Below are 21,805 nucleotides of genomic sequence, written 5' to 3' on the forward strand. Positions count from 1 at the left end.
AGATTGCAATGATATTGCCAGCATAAGGCTCGAAGGAAAGGTGTTTCAAAGCCAAGCAGCGACCCAAGAGCCTGGGGAGACATTTTGGCCTGAAAACAGGACATTGGAAGGTCACACACACCTGCTTCCACACAGTTTACAGTTTACTATCTGCCTGAACATGTGGGAAAACCTTGTCGCTTCCTTCAATATTTACTGTGGGGGGACTAGCATCATTATACGGGGTCCCTCAGGGCACTCTGTCACACACCCACCTGGGAAGTGACACAGTGGCTTTAAATGAGACAAGACGTTTGCATCTGGGATTAGCATTTCAAAGCCAAACATGCACACGGGGGCCGTGTGGCGATGCTATGTGAGACTACCCCCCCCCCCCGCCCTTCACCACCTAAAACAGGGGGAAAGATTAAAAAGAGACAGTGAGAGGGACCACGCTTAACAAACAGGTGGGAACTTCAGTTTTCTTCATTTCTGTCTCCCATCAACTCCTACTTCAACTCGACATCCCGCCCCATCGCTGAACACTCATACTCAGATGGCAAACGCCCTGTTTCATCATCGTCAGACCCGCCCACATCTTCTGACAAGTGACAAGTGCCCCCCCACCCCCCATTGCACCACATTGCACAATATATCTGTGGCACGTCAGCCGGTGCTAGCTTGCTGTTTAGCACTTTTTAAGGAAAGGCCCATAAGGCACTGCTCAGGTCAGGCCGCCTGTGCGTCTCAGCCTTGTTCGCTCCTCGGCCGTCCATGTCAAACACGACCTGCGCAATATGCACACGCCACGCGCCAGAGTGGGCCGCCATCATAAATAACTCCACCACCAATACATCATTTAAGTGGGTGTTCTGCTCTCGTGGGCAACTCCAAACAAATGGCCACATCTATCATTGTGAGCGCCAGGTAGGGTAGGGTTGAGCCCCTGAGAGCACCCCCCTTACTTAAACATTCACACATAGATAGGCACACACCAGCTCTTTTATAAATAGCATCCTGTTTTCCTAAATAAACCTGCATGGCCCTCCTGGCGAGGGCCTGTGCTTGGTAATCCTGTGGCGCTATGCAGCAAAATAGCAGGTGTTGCTAGCTCAACTAGCGCAGCGCCCCTCCTGACACAGACAGCCCTATTGTTTGGCAGGACTGAATAATTAATATTGTCTACAACCTTTAAACAACCTTACGTCAGACTCATCTGTCATGGCGTCCCGCTGTTGGGCCTGGGTGCTAGCGTCGGCTAGGATGTGCGCTTTGAGCCCAGGGGTGTAAAGGGGGAGAGGTGAAGTGCTATATTAACTGTTGGCCTGTGGCAAGCTAGCACAGGGGGCGGGTGGCTCCGCAGGCGGCCCCCCGCGTTCCTCTTTTTTGACCTCACTTCACTTCAATTCATCTCCCAATACCCCAAGCCAGCATCACTCCTTGTGAGTGAAAAGGGGTTAGCGAGGGGAGCGGGGCATGACTCCATCTTTAGATAACATATGGAGAGGCTATTGCCTCATGATCAATCACAGGCCAGGACAAATGAGAACAACCTGGATTTCATATTGCAGGCATTTCCCTGAGTAAAAACAACCAGTATGGTCTGTTAGTCCCATGTTGCAGAGGAAATGGAAAGGGCATATTAAACCAGGATTAAATTGTATCATGCATGTTTCTTGCTTATCAATTCCTTTGACTATGTTTTGCCATACTGTATTGTTAGTCCCTGATAATACTTTGTCTGGTTAACCCAGCACCCCAACATGGAATGGTGTTGACTTGATATGAAAAAAATATTGTAGGCTATAGTCAAATAAATAAACCCCAGAGGGTATGTATTCAATATGTGCAGTGTACTGTGTGCATACATGCATATGCTTATATGGTTCTTCAAATAAATTCAATTCTCCCAGATATTTATCCATATTATTCATATGCCTAATTTCTCTATATTTCATGACACTTTTCTAATATGTTCTATGATCCTGTCCTGATGAAATGTTGTCATATTTGCAGATGGTTGTTAGCAATCTTTAACCTCCTTGGAGTACCAGATGGTCGAGCACTGCAGCATCAGAAGAATTCAGATGGTGTCAGGAAGGTTCATGATCCCAGAAAAATGTATTACAACTTTCAAAGGCTGACATGCTATTGTCTAACGGTTATTGGCACATGCTCTGTTGTCCAATGTAGCAAACCTCACTCATCTGGTACTCCAAGCAGGCTAAAACTATTTTAAAACATTTCCAAAAGTTGTTTGATTCAGGCCCGCTGCATAAGTAGTAATAAGGGCAACAGGTTAGTTAAAAATAAACACCTATACAGATTTAACAGTGCCAAAACAAATAAATTGTCAACAGTTGCGCGCGCACACACACACACACACACACACGAAATTGTGCAAAAATCACAAACAAATGTATGTACACACACATGCGGATGCATGTGAACACACACCATGTCCCCACCTCATTGTGAATCTCCTCACAGTGCTGTAGCGTTGTTGGCAGCAGGGCCAGCAGGCTGTGGGAGCCTGTCTCTGGGTCAGTGTGCAGGTTGGACAGGGCCTCTTGACACCGCGACTGGATGTAGGTCAGGGTACCACTGGAACACTGGTAGGAGAGGGACAGACCCAGTGTTATACACATTACTGCCATGTAGGGTTTTCAACTAAGCCCTGTCAATCAAAAGACAAGCAGAAACTTAAGTTTAGTTTAAAGTTAAGTTTAATAAATGCCTCGTTTGTTTAATATGCTATGTACTGCAAATGCCATTCATTTTTCAGTTTTATTTCTCATGGTGGCAGTGGATGATTAAGACAAAGTTGATTTACTTTTTCTAAAACGCTTTCATGCATTTGCACATTTTGTTTTACACAATTGAGATAACAGAATCCTTCCATTTCACTGAAAACAAGACTTTTTTAATTAAGTCATTTTTTACCAGACAGTCTTCAAGTTTTTCATAATACACAGGCGTTCCCTAACACAGCGTGTAAGTACCAGCAGCAGTCCTTACTGAAACCAAAGGCGACTGTTGGCTCGCTATACAGAATTTTCACGACATAATTTGAAACACTGCGTTTTCCCTTTTAGGCCTGTTGGCTTCTCACCTCTGCCACTCTGTGTGTGGAGCTGAAGCGTGTGGTCTCTCCAGCCAGGACACAGTGCTGGTGGGTACTGTTCAGGTCATCTGGTGAATAAAGGCAAGAGAAATCTATGAGAACATGCTAACTATACCACCAACAATCATCAACAGAGCAGCGAAGAAGAGAAAGTAAGAGAACGGACCAGAAAAGAGAAGGAAAAAAAAATCAGAAATGACCATTTCATAAATCATTGTAAAGCAAAAAAAAAAAACACAGCAGAATGGAATAACAGTTAAAATTTCATTTTTAAATAATTATAATAAATAAAATGAATAAATAAAAGAACTGATTACAATAGAAAAACAGATGAAAAGCAGGACGTGAAGGAACATGACAACTAAATCATCACGTACGCCAACACAGATTGCGCTTGGTCTAGCACCGAATCAAATAGAATGAGCGCCATTGTACTATAATTTTAATTACCAAACAAAACCAGATCGCGCTCAATCTGTCAAGATGGAAGAGCCATACCAACAAACATTTGTCCAATATCACAGAAGCTTTACAAAAAGGCCTTACTGCTGTTTCCTGTGTATCCCTCCATGTGTTTCTTTGTGTGTATAGATGTTTCTCAGCTCTGCCATTATTTGCCTCATACCAATAATTAATTTAGCCGTGACAGAGCTGTCATTCACAGCACATGTGCATATTTACAGCCGCCTTGAGCAAGAGTACACTGGCTAATGCCTGTGATTTGAAAGTCAAACAGCCAAATGCTTTGGGAGGAAGACATTATTGTTTGGTGGAGAGAAAAAAAGATGGTGACAAACAAAACAACTTGCCGGTGTTTTCTTCACCCTGATGAGATTGTGAGGGATTAGGTCTCTGGGCAGAATTACTCTGCGTCTTTAAAACTGTTTATATCCAATAACAAATTATCTCCATCAATCTGCTCTTTTCTTGGCGCGTCTGATGCGTCAGTGGGATCAGGAGGGAGTAGAGGCAAACTCGATAACTGTAATAAATATTTATCTTTCTTTCAACCCCTGCGCCTGCTGCCACTTGTCCTCCTTTTCCAGGAAGCAGGCTTTTAAATATATTGGGTCAACTCTTTTTCTCCAGTCCCCCTGTGCATTGGGAGCTGGAAATCTTATTATTGAACAGGCCCGGTGTCAAGACTTGCATTGTTCTTTTTTAACCACTGAAATTCCATTTGGGTGGAAATGATGGTGATTCAATTTGCCTCCAGCAGCTCAGACATTAGCAGTTCAAAAGGGCCAGCCGGCGACAAATGGTGCTGAAAAGACATTATGGTGCCGGTAGTTAGACAACATTGTAGTTTTCTTTTAATACCACAAAACTATCTGTCAAATGGTGTATGTCACTAAAACACTGTTACAATGTATTTGAACACATGGTCTAGTGGTGGTTGCTCTGTCTGCATGTACATGTGTGTGTTTGAAACAGGGTGGTTGGGGGGGTGGGGTGAGCTGTCGTTCCTCCAATAAGCAGAGGAATGCGAGTGTTTTTATGCATGCGAGTTGCGCAAATGTATATGTGCGTGCATATGTTGTGCCAAGTATTTAATTCAGGTAGACCAACAAAGCAATAGACAGCCAAGGACTGTGTGAGCTGCTATCGTTGTGCAGCAGTTGGCCTCTCAAGGGCGTACTCACCGAGTGAAGCATAAATCCCCACTGATCCGCGACAGTCAAGTCCCATTAGAATGGTCTGCACAACAGCCCATCACTCTATTATCATGGCTGGCCTGAAACTGACTGTTCTATTGTAAATCTTATCCAGCTAAAGGAGGTCGGCTTCAAGCCCTGTCAAGCTGAATATTAGGTACAGACATCGCTGCTCTCAGATGAAAACATAGCAGCTTCAAAGAGTCAACTTCAGGAATTCATTAAAACCTTCCTATTCCTTAGTTGTAAAAAATAAAAAGATTCAGATCAACAAACACTTCAACATAATGTAGACACAGATAGGTAATCTAATATTCAGATAGATCTATGTGTTAGATGGTATGTGGATGTAAGATTAACACTTACAGACACAGAGTTAAACCTACGTTGTACAGGTAAAGCAGCTTCCTATGTAACATGTTTGAACAGAGATGTTCACAAGTCATTTCTTGGAAGTCCAAGTCGAGTCTCAAGTCTTTGAGCTCGAGTCCAAGTCTCAAGTCTTTGAGGGGCAAGTTCAAGTCAAGTCACAAGTCTCTGGCCATCTGATCTGTCCCTAACACTGTATTGTTAAATCTTATGAATTAAAAGCATGTCCTGTAGCTACCATCCGAACTGTACAGTATCAAAATCCGTTGTAGGATAACTTTATGGGGTCTACTTAACACATCCCTCTAGACCTCGGACCTGGTGAAATATTAACCTAAGTCTGTCACATCATATGGATACAGCTATAAAGATACAATTTGCCTGTTCCCAGCATTAGCACTTTTGTTTGGCAGGACTGAATAATTAATATTGTCTACAACCTTTAAACAACCTTACGTCAGACTCATCTGTCATGGCGTCCCGCTGTTGGGCCTGGGTGCTAGCGTCGGCTAGGATGTGCGCTTTGAGCCCAGGGGTGTAAAGGGGGAGAGGTGAAGTGCTATATTAACTGTTGGCCTGTGGCAAGCTAGCACAGGGGGCGATGGTTAGCTTGTTACCTGTGACGATATGTGCTAAATGTAACGTCTCTTTAACTCACTTGACGAGTCTCGAAGCTCGAGTCCGAGTCAAGTCTGAAGTCTTTTGGGTCGAGTCCGAGTCAAGTCTGAAGTCAGCTGTTTGTGCGACTTAAGTGCGACTCGAGTCCGAGACCCATCTCTGTGTTTGAAATGTACATATTTTCTTGATGTTTAACAAAACAGCAGTTTCTCACCTGCTGTAGTCATGCTGATTAATCCAGAATGCGGTCACTTATGATATAGCATTTGTATGCAACATTTGATGTTGCTAGGCACCAGGTGTTGTACCTGTGCAGCATCTGGACAATCCATGTGTTTTTGTGCACCTACAGTATGTCCAAAAAAGTCAGTTATCTTCTTGTTTTGATTGAGGTTCTGCATTTGTACCATAAGCACAATTTCACATATCACGCCCTACCTGGGGAGACTGTGAATTCACTTGTGGAGGCAAACGCATCAAAAACATGTTTTTAAAAAACGTTGTGCTGTTGAGTGAAATATGGGGTAAATATTGTACATGTTGGCAGTACTCGGTACAAATGTATTCTCACTAACCAAAACCTCTTCTTGAGTAAATGTTTCGTAAACCGTTTTGTAGTTTGGTTATATGTTTTGTAGTTGTAGAATGGGCCTTGTGGGATCTCGGGCTAAGAAACCTCAAATTAAACTCAACAAAATCAGTCTTTCAATCAGTTACATCCCCCCTGACTCCAAACTCTGAAAATCTTAGCAGTGTATGCAGAGTGCACAGGTAGGGTTTCAGTGTCTTGTCATTGTACACTAGATGGATATATGTATCGGCTGTTGGAGACATCAAAACAATAATCTTTTAATCACAAGAAAATCTCTCTAATCACTAGGTCAAATACATATATTATTACACATGTAAATACCTAAACTATTTTATAATAAAATATAGAAAAAAATGGAAATAAAAGAAAATGAATTTGATATATTGATGTCTTGATGAATATTGGGTACAGTTATGCTGTAAGAAATGTAAAGGTGGCAGGTGGAAAGAAGCGCTCCGGGACATAGCGTATATCAGAGGAGGCACATGTCTGTCTATGGTCCGCCAGGGGCCAACAGTAAGCAGTTAGAAGGGCTACAGTAAAAGGGAATTAGCCAATCCAAGTTGGCGAGAAAAAAAAGTAGGGAAAAAAAGAAATAAGGTTGTCCTTTGGTATTTAAACATGGGTTAAATAACAGATGATGAAGGTATATGAGTCCTTAGAGTAAACAAAAATCCACATTCTGTACAATACCATGGATGAATAGTGTGTTCAGGCTGTACTATTCATCTATATCAGTTAAAATATCTATTTAGTTTATCTTAAACTTACAAATGACAAATCAATCACAGTTTTTTTAAATACAGTAATTCATTGAGCATATCAAGGGAAGACTGACTCAAGATTTTACTGTATGTCTATTCCTATATCCTTATGAAACCATGTGACTTTAAAACATGACAAATCCCCAATTTATCCGAACCAGGGACCCTAACTGCTTGTACTCTACATCTCAACACAAGCTTCTGCTGTGATGTGGATAAATGTCCTCATACTCAGAAAAATATGAGAAAGCTTGGACGGGCCCACAGGGCCGAGAGGAAGAGGGTGGAGGTGTCTGCTGCAGCCAGAAGCATTAAGCTGTGATTTACACCCCTGTGGCTCGCTGTCTGTCCTCCATAGAGACATAGTCAGCACTGGGTCACAGGACTTCAAAAAATAACATTTGGTTTTCGTAACCTCTGTAATACACACAATTTCATGGAACCTTAAGCTTGGCTCTGTGTTCAGCCCAAGTCACTCCCCACCCACACAAACACACACACACACACACACACACCTCAGTCCCACTTCTCCTGCGGAGAGGGCTAGAAGAAGAGAATAGAGCGTGAGAGTGAAGTGCAATGCATGAGAGTGAAGTGCATCCTCCTGGGATGGGTCATTTGGGACAAAGTACAAGAAACACTAAAACACAGGGTAATAAAAGTGTTCCTTCCTTCAAAGTCAGACATGGTGACAGACGTGGCTAAGTTGTGTGAGCAACGTGTTTACATGTCCGTGTGCGCATGTGTGCATGTCTGTGTGTGTGTGTGTGTGTGTGGTTATGGAGAAGATTCAGTACCTCTCATGTAATAGCAGTCTCCAGACTCCAGTGGCAGCATCAGGCCAGGTGTGTGGATGTCCCAGGCTACCTTGAGCCCAATCCTCCAGCATGCCATCTCACCGCTGCCTCCCTCACTGCTCTCACCTGTCAGTCATACACAGCCCAACTCACTGTAACATTTGCATTTTACATTTATATTCATGTTTCAGGCTTTTGGTTTGACAGTTTCACCCAGCGTGACTTAAACTGAGTGTAAAAGTGCAATACGTTTAAAATTCCTAACATTTTCATGGGAAGCATGTGGTTTATCACGATATAATGATGGCTATTTAACACATCATTAATTTGAACCACTTCTTTCCACATCAAGTGATATCTTGGTAATGCAAGGCTAAACAATCTTAGGCAATAGCGATGCCTATGATGTAGCCAAAACAATGAATTAAATGAAATAGTAAGGAGTGCAATGATTAAATCCATACCACTCAAACAATGGATGTAAGATGTAAGCCTTTGTCTCCAGAAAGAAAGAATCACTTAACAGCAGAGCAAAGATGATACGTTACTGTGATTATATAGGCTAGGTTAGCAAAGGATCTTTATGCCATCATTATGCTGTGCAAGAGGAAATTGTTAGATAAAAGCTCTTGATGTTGTTTAGTGAGTGTGTGAGAGTGTGTTATTGGACAGAGGGTATCCTATGATATTCCTGTTTCTGAACCCATTCACTGTAACCACCTTCCCTGTTCTCTCTCATTCCATTCTTACACGGCACACTAAGAAAACAAGATTTGGCTTGGCTGGCCAACACCCTTCAGCAAAATCAATACTAAAGTCTTTCTGGGCCTCTCTGCCCCACAGCTGCCTTTTCCTTTGCTCAGCACGGATAAATAGTAACTTAATTTCCAGCCATTGTGCTCTGAGAGCCAGCTAATGACAGCACTCCCCAAGGCCTCAGGAATGGTGGAATATCATCCTCCGTGCCGGAAAACGCTCAGTCGTGGCAGATTCCTTTGGATCAGCGCAGCTGGGAAAAACACTCAGAAGACTTCTCTGGCTGAAGCAATAAAAAAAGGTGAGGCTGCTCAAAGACAAAAGCCTATCAAAGGAAGCAGGTGTCATGCAAAACGTCTAGTCTCTGTAGCTATCTAATTTGCTGTATTTCTTTCTTCTCAGGGACAATGTAAGAAACGTGAACGTATTGTGAAAGTGCAACATTCCCCAAGGTAACACTTTCATTAGCCTGGTTCTGGGAGTCATCAGAGCCAGCCACTGGGATATAGCTCCATGGCGCTCTAATCAGACTCTCCTCTCTAAAGTCTGGAGCTGTTGGGTCATTTAGGACTAGAAAAGACGCAGCGGCTAAACACTGCAAGGTGTTATGCCATGGTGTTTGAAGCCCGTGTTCACAGGGTCAGAGTTGAAATGGCCTAGAACAAATCATTGAAAGAGAATGCTGTCGCAGGTGCTTCTGGTTAAGAAACCCCAATGAAAAAAAGCCCAGCTGTAAACTGGGTTGGGATGTCAGAGCAGTTGCCATTTCACCTGTTTGATTCTGAAAAATTACAGTTTCAAGACACATATGCAAACTGTGTAGAGCTTCCACCGTTAACAGTACAGCTGAGCTACGCCTAAACCTTTATCTCCCTCCACAACAGGATGTAGCAGGTTCTGCTCTCCTTCCAGCTTTTGGAAGGTGCAAGGAACGATCTGGTGAGTGGCTGCTTAATAGACATTGGACTTTTATTTTTAAATCCACTTATTTGTTTTGATGATAAAGGGTTAATGCAAAGAGGAATCCACAAAGAGGAGCTTCATCAATCATTAGTGTTGTGATTATTATTTTTACAATACAAACTGAGGATGTATCTTTCTATTCTATACTATGCAAACTTTGTTTGAAATTGAAAACAAACAAATTACAAAGAGCCATTTTTGATATGGTGGTACGGTCTTCTATAGTTGCTTTCCATATGCTTTAGAAAGCAAAGTTCCTCTCTCCCTGAGATTCTCTATCAACTCTATCAATCAGCTCTGGAAAGAGTGCACATTCCATAATTAGGAGACGTCGTATTATCCATACAGTACAGTCTAGTAACACTTATCAAAGCAGGGCTCATTATTCCATATCAGATAATTGCACATCGATCATTTCTCGGGGAAATGATTTAGATGAGATGCAGTGTTCGTGATAAGGCCTTTGTTAGACTGCGCCATTGAGTGCACGTTAAGAGCTCAGATCCAAATGTCTGTGATCTCCCAACGCACGGCCAGCGATAAGGCTGTCAGCAGCAAGTCAGTTTGACATTTGATAATGCCCTGACACTATCACATAGATGGATCTGATGGCTGCCTCACCAGGGGCCATGTCTACAGCTGCTACAGCGCTGCTGTAGGGCCATAATACACAAGGTTAGCTGTATCTGATCCACCATAAAGCAACTGAGATAAGTTGATAGGATATTCAAGTGAAAGAGAAAAGGGAATCTTAATTTCTGAAACCACATGCCACAGACTAGCATGATACATTTTGGATTTTAAGTGTATAAGTGTTAAATCTAAAGATCTCAACTATTGTTTTTCGAATTTATTAGCACAATTATTACAAGTAAGCTATTTTAGCTTTGACCCTTACCTTTGTCATTGTGACAGCTATGGCTGTAAACAGCCACTGGCGAATGACTGATGAGGTTCTCATCGTGGTGCCACCCTACCGCCATTTTCCCCATGCCATAGTAAGGCTCCTCTTTGAGCTGGCTTGTAGCTGCTGGGTCCATGTAGTTGAGTAAGGTGACATTGAACTTGACCGGACCGGTGTATACCTGCGGAGGACTCGGCTGGGAACACCCCTGCCCGCTTGCCTGTTCCTCCGTGTCCTCAATGTGGTAGCCTGACAAGCTGTGCTTGAGTTGGGCCACAGGTTTCTCCTGGGCCCCTATTCCCACAGGTTTAGTCTCTGTGCCACTGATGGCCTTAGGCGCCCAGCCCGGGAATTTCCCTTCACTGTGTTCCGACCCTGCTGCAACAGCTGTTTCACTTGGTTTGACCTGGGAGGACTCTCCCTCCTCACTGCTGTGTTTGGACTCAGTCTCCCATTCTCCTTCTTGTTTTGACCCAGAGCAGCCCTCTTCACTGTGTTTCGACTCAATGTCCCACTCCTCACTGTGCTTGGACTCTGTGTCCCCCTCCTCACTTTGTCGGGACTCTGACTCCCCTCCTTCACTATTCTTAGAGTCTTCACTGTGTTTGGACCCCGTGTCCCCCTCTTCACCCTGTTTGGCCTCTGCCTCTCCCTTCGCACATTGTGTTAGCCTGTCTCCTTCCTTCAGCTGAGACACATCAGAGCAAAAGAAGGTGTTAAGCTCCCACAATGCTTTGCAAGCAGCCCTAAAGTCAGGGTCACAACAGTTTTGTCCTTTGACATCAGTGTCCTCACTGTGCCAGGGGATGGCAAAGAGCCGCGTGTCCAAATATCGGTAGGTGTGGCCCGGCTCACCCAGCAGAGCCCGTGAAACGGCAGTAAATACATCTCGGTCACGGATGCGAACCAAATCCCTCAGGAGACAGCCCTTCCTTCTCAGGGTGAGCAGAGCTGCCTGCACCCGGCCATGGAGCTCAGCAGGCAGCGAGCAGGATCTCCTCAGAACCAGGCCGGAGTAACTGGAGGCCCACTTGGAAACACAAGACACTCTTATCAGGATGATCATTACATACAAAAACATAACATACTGAATTGCAATCTTATTCGCCAAACATGTTTGCCTTTCAGATCTTGAGCCAAATTGAAGACAGTACAGGGCTGTAGCAGCAATAGACAAAAGGCTGCTGTAGGCCCTTTAAAGTAGAGCTCCCAGCATCAGTAGATTTATAGGGAAGATTGGCTGGCTCACCAGTTGCTGATATCCCCGATCTGAAGGTCCCAGAAAGGGGATCTTCTGGTCTCCCAACTCCTGCAGTAGCTTCCGCCTCTGTGGAAAACAACGCAGTTAAATAGGCTGACAAGTAGCAGCAGGAACCTTTTACATGTATGTTTTTTTTTTATAACATACTCACTTTGGTGTATAAGTTATCAATTACCTCTATTTAAATAGATTTTGTGTATAACTTTTGGGGAATTGCAGAGATGGTGTGAGAAGCAAATTCTATATGACTGAAGTGATGGAAACTACTGTACGTAGACCTTAAAACATCCACCTTCTAACACCTAACTGCTGTGATTGGGCACTAAATTAACAAAATGTTCACAATACTTCCTGGGTTAAGAATCTTCACAAAAACATAGAGTGTGTGAGACACAAATCTCCTATGGGCCTGTGTGGCCTATATAGTTCAGAGACTGGCTCTACTGCCACTTCCACTGTGGCACTTTATTTGAAAGTACTGGAAACACAATCTTTGAATACAAGACTGCCTTTTCCTAGCAGAAACATAGCATTTGCTGACGTGAATACATTTCCAACCATCGTACCTTGCCTCACTATAAATATATTCTTTATAAATAAATAATAAATAGTGTGAAATGTACAATAACATCACAGTATAGGGAGTATAGGGACTAACGAGAACAAACTGTTTAACTAAAATCCAATCATACAAACTCAATGACCAGGTATTTGGGAATCAAATTGATAAATGAATTTGAACAAATTATGCTCTCAAAACGGGCTGAGATAGCACTGGAACCTGGTCATTTTCATTGACGTCTCACATTTTTATGATTTGGTGAAGGCTGCCGTGGGGTTCCTCACAACCTTATAAAAGATGCCCTGTGCCATACAGAGCTCCCCCAATAAAAATGTCAACCTGGTGGAGGGATCAAAGTACTTTTCATTGGGACGCATTCCATTCTGAGCTGTAAATCCAATGGCAACTGGCATTAAAAATATATGCCCAAATAAATTTCACAACTATTTCCCCACCCTGCCTCCCATATGCGTGTGTGCGAAGGTGGAGGCGTCGTAGCTGTGTGCGTATGTGGGTTCAGAACCTCATATTCATTCCCCACAGGTGCACACGCACACACAGCCTCTGCATGGTGTCTCAGCAGCAGGGCAAGAGAAATGTCACCGACCTGCCACTGTCTTTTTACATTTTTAAAAGTTTAGCATGAATGGCCTGTGCATCAACCACCATGCGGTTGTGATAGTTTAAGGAGAACCGACCGTGTGTATATTGCCGAGACATTTACAACAGACGTCTCACATTTCTTCTGCCCTAATAATGCCAAAGACCTTATGTGGCCCACTACAGGGAATATGGGAACCGGCTGCCAAAACATGTCCTGACTTTTAGAGTGAAATAAAATGTCCTGTTAATAACATTAAAGTGCTGGTATAAAAGGAAGTGTGTCCTAACTCAAAAGGGGGCTGGATCAAAACGAGGGCAAGCGGTGAAAGTATGTGCATTAAAGACAGGAGGGAGGCAAACAGATCCTTATAATGGAGGCGGAAGAAATGGGAGGGCATCAGATCAGAAGCAGTTTACTGAATTTACCTTCAAGCTGAATCTTTACCTTAGGCTAAACAACACAACACCTGCTAAAAGTTTTCTTAAAGGATGTACATGAGTGTACAGGCCTTCCAAGGTATTCTGGAACAAACAAAAACAGACTTGCAGACCGCTGGATTCTAAAAAACAAAACAACATGCACTATTCATGGCCAGACTGCATTCAAAGGCTGTTGGAAGAAATTGACAACCTGACACACATTCATTGGTGTCAAATTCTCAAATTCTAACTCATGACAGAAGCTCACGATATCAAGGTGAGGCTCTGGGCTGGTGTTGTATGTGCCTGTGTGTATATGTGTGTGTTTTTTTATCTGTGTGCTGCGGTGAGTCTGTGTACACAACCATATCCTGGCATTCATCTGCTGCAGATGTGCGCATGTGCGCACATAAATAACATCCTTACAGTCTGCTTTAGTCACAGTGCGCAAACCACTACTGTGTACATATATACTAATGTGTGCCTTTGTATGTGTGTGTGTGTGTGTGTGTGTGTGTGTGTGTGTGTGTAAGGCTCCAATAGATGCACACAGATACATGCCCATCCTTAAACAAACGCTCAGCCGGGGTAGCAAGCATAATGCCTCAATGTCAATCGCACACAACCAGGGCTGTCACACACATGTCAAAAACATCAAGCTACTCAGAAATTCCACAGAAAAAAAAGGAAAGACAAGAAGTTACCGGAGCCCTCTAAAGCAGATGGACTCCCTCAGTATCAGAGGACCGCTGTGTCTGTCTTCCTGTCTCTGTGTCTGCACCTGATTCTAGAAGGAAAACCACGAGGCGCAAAAAAAAAAAGGTCTGCGTTCCCACTCTGACCCAAGAAACGAGATTACCAATCCCATAATAACACGGATGCTTCACGGTAGCCACGCCAACCGTCTGCGCTGAGTGATATATCTGATGCTTCCTTCTTCTTTTTTTAATCTCTCTCTTCCTTGATGGGATTATTCCCTCAGCCGGACTGTTTATCACAGAAAAACATATTAGGTAGAATAGAACTCAATTGGTTTGCTTTGATCTAGGCCTATAAGAGATACTGTATCAAACTGTGTACCATATATTTATTAATTTAATTTATTTCCCATCTGTGACATTTCAACGGACACTTTCTTCAAAGCGTTCTTTGCAGAGTAGATTAATGTCCAGCGCTTAGCATCAATAGCTCAAGCCAGATAACTCTGTTGCTGCAGGGATACTGTAGCTGCTACACTTCCAGTCTGACTCGTTTCTGCCCCAGAGGGTGCATTGGAACGTAATCTACTGTATGTGATACGACTGCTTAAGGAGGACATGAGTCCCACTAGACTTGTCTAGATTTGGCTGACAATCAAATCGTAGATAAAAGCTACAATGTAGAGTAGGCACTGACGACTGAATAGACTAATAAGTAGAAGTGTCACCCTATGTGAAAGCAATGCTTGGGTATTTCCAGTACACATTTTTTGGTTAGCTATGTTTAGTGAGACACTGTCATTTGTAATTCATCTTTCCATCTTGGCTGATATCTGTATTTTATATTTTTATATTTTTGAGGCAAGAGGTATACCATATTTGTTTCAAGACCTCCAACCAAAAGGAGGGTAGCACTTTCTCTTTTGATGCAGGTGCCACAGAGTGCAGACAGGCAGAAAACCTTGGATCTCAAGCAGGCCTTGTGCAGCCCCGGGGATGAATTGAGAGATAGCTGTGTAATAGAGCTCCGTGTTGAAACAGCAAGCCATTGGTACTTGTGTGACACTCATTTCAGAACTGGTCCTCTTCTGCAAAAGTGATGGTGAATCAACAGTTTTGACAAGTCGGCTGTAAAACTGCGGACTCAAACAGACAGACTACCCGTGTACATCAAAGGCGCTTCCACCCCGGCCCATTTGGCACCGGATCGCAGAATGTTGGGAGCTTGTGTGAAGCAACACAGGGCGCAAAGAAGGGCAGGGAGTGCCCACCCCAAAACAGAACATTTGTGTTTGCATGTGTGATGCATAGAAAGAAATAAAGTCTGTAGGAGCCTTGAATTCAGCTTTGATCTTACTGTAGAAAATAACTGATGAAAAACATAGACAAGGGAAGCAATTTAAGAAAAACCCTTGAATCAAAAACCCAAGGCTCTTCAGCTAACCACAGTCAAGTTTGTTCCCTAAAGGTCTCTATAGTTCGAGGTCTACCTCATCTTCAGGGTATGCCACTAACTTGAACTATGGTGAGATAACACAGCACCTAGGTGCCACCACACACAAATACCTACACAAGCACACACATACACAAGCACACATGCAGAGAGAGAGATTCCACTTTTGTTGCAGTGCTTCTTGCTGCAACAAGAGTTTTATCACTTGTAACAACTTTCTTTTTAGAATACGCATGTAAAAATATGTCCATAATGTCCACAATGTCCGAAAGGTCCTTTATCAACTATTTTCACAGAAAATGTTTCTTTATTTCATGCATGCCATGCTAAAAAAAACCTCCAAGTCAAAAATGAATCATTTCTCACTTCTGAAATTTTTGAGACAAAGACAATTGTGGCATTCATTTATTTTAAGAATACCAGCTAGAATTTTGGTGACTCAGTGTGACGGCTAACTGGGAAAACTGGTCAATGGCTAACTGGAATGTGTTGGAGTTGACCTCAGAGCGGGGGCGTTGGTAATGTGTAACCCCATGTCTCCACACTGCTGCTCAGGACCAGCCCATGAATATAATTTGGACTGTGAGAGCCAGAGGTCAATCAGGGGGATGTTTCCAGAAATATCTTTAAAAAAATGGCTTTCAGCTACTTTTCTGTTGATTGTTGTCAATTTTTCCTAGATAATCTGTATTATCCTGAGATGTATTCACAGATTCAATCTGGTATGTAGGTCTAGCCTACATTCACAAATGACGTTTAATGCAAGGTCCTCAGTCTAAGCTCAGGCAAATAAAACGGATCAGATGTTTATGTTGGTTTTTAAGAACATAATCCGCAGCATGTTTCTCGTTTAGACACATATTGCAGATACATTACAAGAATGGGTCATATTCAATGAATCAAATTCTGAAACCTTTTTTCAAAAAACAAAAAAGGATTAAAAATATACCCAGAAATAACTGCGGATGAATTCTTTGCCATTAACCACTGCATATCTTTTTCAAATCAATGAAGTGAACGTTCTGTATATATTGACGGACATGTTCAGCATGTGTTCAGTGGGGGTCCACAGGTGGGGTACGAGATGACAAATGACAGACAGCCCGGCTCTGGCCCGTTAATTGTTGTTGGAGGGTGAAGGCCGCGTTGCTCATTTCACCTCGCGACAGGTCGGCGGGGGGTGTGATCATTAATATTAGAACATTTCCATCCATCTACCTGAACAAGAGGCCAGTCATTTAAAGGGCTGGCGCTGGGCAGACCTTTCACGCCCTGTTTATAACACTGATCTAAGCACATTACCAGAGCTGTGGGGGACCACTGCCAGTCATTAATTACATTCACACACTCATGCGACCTTTATTGCGGCCCAGTCACATTTGAAAAATGTCACACGTGCAGGTACACTAACACACATCCGGTGTGCCGTTTTAACTGAACATCAAAAGTCCTGTCAAAATTCTCTCTTTGTGAGTCATGTGTGCACTTTCTCACACGCACACTTACTTAAAGCTACTTTTCCAGCCATCCAAGGGTATGTGTAATTCTTTCAGGTGGACAGTATGTGTGCATGCGTGTGAGAGAGGGACAGATTATGAAAGTACTGGACCTCATCTGTTTTTTGATCTCTCTCACTGCACCCGAAAGGCTTACAGGGAGACCCAGGTTTCCAGATCAATCATTCAAAAGTATTTACAAATGCACAAAGCCAGGCACAGACAGGTTGGCACATGGCCACTCTGTTAAAGTGCTTTTCAATGTGTCTATAGTGTCAACATCTATTTCACACTTATCTACACCTCAAAGGGGGAAAAAGGTGTTTCAGTGACCTTTAGCAAGTGTCAAATCTGGAGAGAAGAAGAGAGGAAAAGAAGAGAAAGAGAGAAGGGCAATTTAAGAGATCTGTCGATGTATGCCTTACATAACCTTTTTATTTATCCGGGAGACACTCACTGAGCATGCTCTTTATCAGAAACATACTAGCGGCTTCACACTCACATTACACAATTTCACACACACACACACAAGAGCAGCCCAGACATGTAAAGATTTCTGGTGGTCAATAAAAAGTTTCTCCATTCTTTGCTGGAGGAACTGGGGGTTAACATCTTGTTCAAGGGCATCTTCAGCTTTACACCCGGTGCAGGATTCAAACTAGCAGCCTTGTCGTCACAAGAGCCATATGAACTCTTGGCTACCACCACCAATATGCAAGGACCATTTGCCATTTTGCCTTAATTGTTAGTTTGTGGCCGGGCCATAATGTTTCCATTAAGATTATGTCGATCGAGAAAACCTTTTTAGTTTTCACCTTCAAATTACAACATGCTTTCATGAGGTCAGCCGTTTTCCATGTGGAATGGCCAGTTTCAATGCAGACACAGTCCCTTGGTATTCAGGCAGGGTCCAGTTCAGCAAGGGGTAAGTCAGGGGAAAGAGTGAGAAAATGAGAAAGGGAGAGGGATGGAGGGAGGAGGGAGGAGAGAGAAGAGAGGAAGGAGAGTGTTGATTGAAAGACTGTGATTAGCAGTTTTCAGCGGGGCACCAGGGCCACTGAGTTGTTCTAACAGGGTTGTCGCGTCTCGAGGTGCAGTCAAGGAGAAGTCAGTGCTTTAGAAAGCTACCTCAATTTCTCCATTTCCCCCTCCCTCTCTCATTCGCTCACACCACCCAGCCACACTTTTCCTACCCCTCCAAAAAATCAATATGGCTGTGCAAAGTGCAGCTTGGCCCAGGGGGAGGGCCGGCCAGCTGTAGGGGCTAGATGCGGAGCTTGCAGGGAGGACAAGAGGCGTCCTCCATGCCTGTCCCACAGGTAGTGTCAAGGACAGACCTAAGTACCAGAGGACTGAGGCCACGAGATTGCCCTTCCCTTCTGCATCTCACATTCTCTTTCTCTCTCTCTCTCTCTCTCTCTCCTGGCCGGGCTTGGCTGGCTCAGCGGGGCAGAAGAGATCGATAAGCAGGTGGAGCGTTTAAAATCCCCAGCTCTGGAGGCTGACGTTACGCTGCTCAGAGCCCAGCAGACCAACACATCGCTCATGGCAGAGCAGCTGGATGGATGAATGAGTGGGTGTATGGTGGCCGCACCTAGTCATTGAAAGGTTTGTGATTTGTGACAATAAACAATTCAATAGCACTTAGCCATACACAGTGTCTGAGGGGTGTAGAGCCAGGCTCTTCACACACACTGCCATTGTCTCAACATGTCACAGTTCAGTGGCATTCAGGCAGGGCAGGCAGCTATAGACCAACACAATCAAGTCAGTACCTGTATTGTTGCAGCTATGATATACCACTATAGAATAAAGCATGCAAAATGTCCTAAATAAAAAAAGAAAGAACTGGCATGTATGTTCAATCATTGTCAACAGCAATGTTCCTCATTTCCATACAGTAGGCTTGACGAAGAAGCCTGTATATGATGTGGATAAAGTGTTCAAGGAGGATTTCAGTCCTGCCGCGTGTCTCCTTGTGTGAGTGACTGATCACAGTAGAAGTGGCTTGTGTCTCTAATCCAGTACCACTGTTAGACTGTGCAAAGACCCGGCTCTGTGTACCGCGGCACGGGTTGATCAAACCCATCATGTGACAAGCAACCTCTTCAAATGACGATGATTTCCCAACTCTGTGTCCTTTCGGCTCCATATTAGATCAGCTTCTGACACTACCGAGTCTGGTACTTCATCTGGGATAAAGATGATGTGCAATCCGACCGGAGGGGCTGGGAGTCAAGGGTAAACGAGAAGCTGAGACAGGGGTACTGTGCCGGATTGGCTGACAGCTGTGACAATTATCATGTGGTATATTATAACCTTATGCTAAACATAAGATTTGATAAAGTATGTTGCTTGACAAAACACTTCAAGGATATTTTACCATCAACTCAGCTGTATGTCACATTCACACATAACCTATAAAATGAGCCATTTTGGAGGAGGAAAAATAGCAGAAGATCAGACAACATATCAAAATAGAGAGGATCCTGTCTTGATCTAATTTTTTGCTATCAACTATATCATATTTTTTTCCAAAGACAACTAGACAGACAATCTCTTAAATTCTTTTTCGAGACCTATTTGTTGGAACAGATTTTTGAATATGGTATTATTAACAAGCTAGAGCAGTGGCCTAAGTTTAAATGCTGACAACCACCTAAGCCACTAGAAAAACATATGGCCCAAAACAGATGTGGACTGAACATCTAGGACAGGTCTAATTCTATCTAATGTAGGCTAGTCTTTGACCCAGATAAACTGGCATTATGATGTGACCTCAGATTAATATTAAATTAAGGGCCGGATATCATTTGTGGCTGTTTACACGGCCGTCAACCTGTCTTCCTGGAATCCTGAAGCAGATAAGTTTGCTATAATGGCATTAGCCAAATCCTGAAGTATAGCAGACGGCACTTGCCTTGCTTGAGAAGCCACCTCATTTCTTTATTTATTTTTCCTTCACTCATTCTGAACAAAGGGAAATATTCTACCAGGAATTGAATAGCTTAATCCTCTTTTCACTCTTCCTAGCTTGAATGGTGACAGATTAACATTCTGGAGGTTTACAAACCCAGCCATTTGAAAATGTAATTGCTGGTGCCACACTGCATGCATGTGTTTAAGTTGAGGGTTAATATTAAAGCTTAAAATACACACATGCACTTGAGTCAGGGGGGATGTGGGCCAGACCCAAGTCACTTAAGTCCAGACCATTCTGTCACGTATGTATCAGGGGCCCGCAATCTGTCCCAAACCCTCGCTAGGTGCCACAGTTACTGTTCACTTCTGCTAATTATTACAGCCAATCAGAGGGGTTAACGGGGCGGAGCCTGGCCAGACCATGTTCTGGGGCATTTAACAGCTGGCAGGAACGGAGGTGAATGCATTACACAATACCCTCGTCCAATAAAAATAAAACACCCTGACATCTGAGGTGTACTTAGCACAGAGGGAAGGGAGGAAGTGAGGGAGGCAAGAAAGGAGGGAGGGAGCAAGAGAGGGAGGGTAGGAGGAGGGTGGGGTGGGGTGGGGTGAAGGGGAGAGAGCATCTGATAACATGATGTCCAAGTGCCACCTAGTGACAGCTTTCCCGCTTCTCTGTTTCTTAAGGCTCCAGAACATCAGGGGTGGGTGGGGGTGTGGGGTGTGTGTGTGTGTGTGTGTGTGTGTGTGTGTGTGTGTGTGTGTGTGTGTGTGTGTCTTTGTTTGTGTGGGAGGGGGGCAGATGAAGCAACCCAGGACAGACGGATTGGATATCAGTAGCATATTGTTTTGTTCTTTCGAGGACATCTCAGTAAGCACCAATCCTTTCCAAAGAACAGCCTAAACCATTCAAGTTTCTAATCAAATTACAACAAACAGTAAAACGATGACATTCAAAAATTATGTAGATTTTAATCACTTTACGTCTTGTTTCCAAAGCTCAATCAAGCAAAACCTCAGCCTTCCTCAAGTGACCCCACTGTCTTTTCAGTTGGGGGTGCGGGCCTGTAACACTGGACTGGTAGGCTGGTGGACCTGGGCTCCTAGGTCCCCTCCCCTCATTAACCCAGGTATAAATCACACTCTGCCAGTCCCCAGAGGTGAGAGGGATGAGAGTGGAGGTGAGCTTGAAATAATGCTTATGTCACGGCGGGTCAGCCCTCCATTATGGCCGTTTCAAAAACTATTAATCTTGCTTGTAGTCAGTGGCCTAGAAATAATTACTTCATCTAACCCATGTAATACAGCATGACCAGCAGTCGAGCTGGTCAATTTAAGGCTGGGGAGACAGAGAAAGAGAGGGAATGAGTGAGCGAGAAAGGTGGGAGAAACACAAATTACCAGGCCCTGTCTCCTGCTACCGGGTGACTGATGTCCTGCTCACTTCAGCTGTGGCCTTTTACACTCTCACCACTGATTTAGATAGATACACACACATGCACGCTCTGAAAGGCAGATCATGTACAAGCACACATATGTACGCACATTAATCCATGATTAAATACACACACAAAGTCACACCATCAACTGGCTACCAGTAAATATCATCTGATAATACATAACGTTGATCACGTTTTCATATTTACCATCTAAATGCCACCACAATCATGCAAATTCATTTGGCAAGTTCTGCCCCCTGCCAGAAATCTAATTAAAAAGCAAACATAAGCAAAATATGCACGTTGAAATATTTTCTTTAGTTATCAGTCAGAAGCAATTTTCGAAAGCCATGATATTACACGCAGAAATTTACTGTGGGGAAACAGAGGAGCTACTGCAAACTCAGCCTCCATGAACGTCACAGGA

The 21,805-nt window shown here is 43.5% G+C and overlaps 1 protein-coding gene across 2 annotated transcripts in view; it reads right to left on the minus strand.

Annotated features, from left to right (window-relative positions):
• The window catches only part of fto (FTO alpha-ketoglutarate dependent dioxygenase), a 124,828-nt gene that overhangs the window by 92,783 nt on the left and 10,240 nt on the right, over positions 1–21,805 (minus strand). For both annotated transcript variants that reach the window (XM_078252795.1, XM_078252805.1), the window contains exons 2-6: positions 11,771–11,848; positions 10,516–11,551; positions 7,899–8,024; positions 3,092–3,171; positions 2,448–2,591 (exon numbers count right to left, since the gene is read on the minus strand). In XM_078252795.1, the coding sequence (XP_078108921.1) occupies positions 2,448–2,591; positions 3,092–3,171; positions 7,899–8,024; positions 10,516–11,551; positions 11,771–11,848 (1,464 nt within the window). The remainder of the gene's footprint in view (positions 1–2,447; positions 2,592–3,091; positions 3,172–7,898; positions 8,025–10,515; positions 11,552–11,770; positions 11,849–21,805) is intronic.

Source organism: Sander vitreus, chromosome 1, assembly GCF_031162955.1.
Source record: "Sander vitreus isolate 19-12246 chromosome 1, sanVit1, whole genome shotgun sequence".
In the NCBI taxonomy this organism is placed as follows: Eukaryota; Metazoa; Chordata; class Actinopteri; order Perciformes; family Percidae; genus Sander; species Sander vitreus.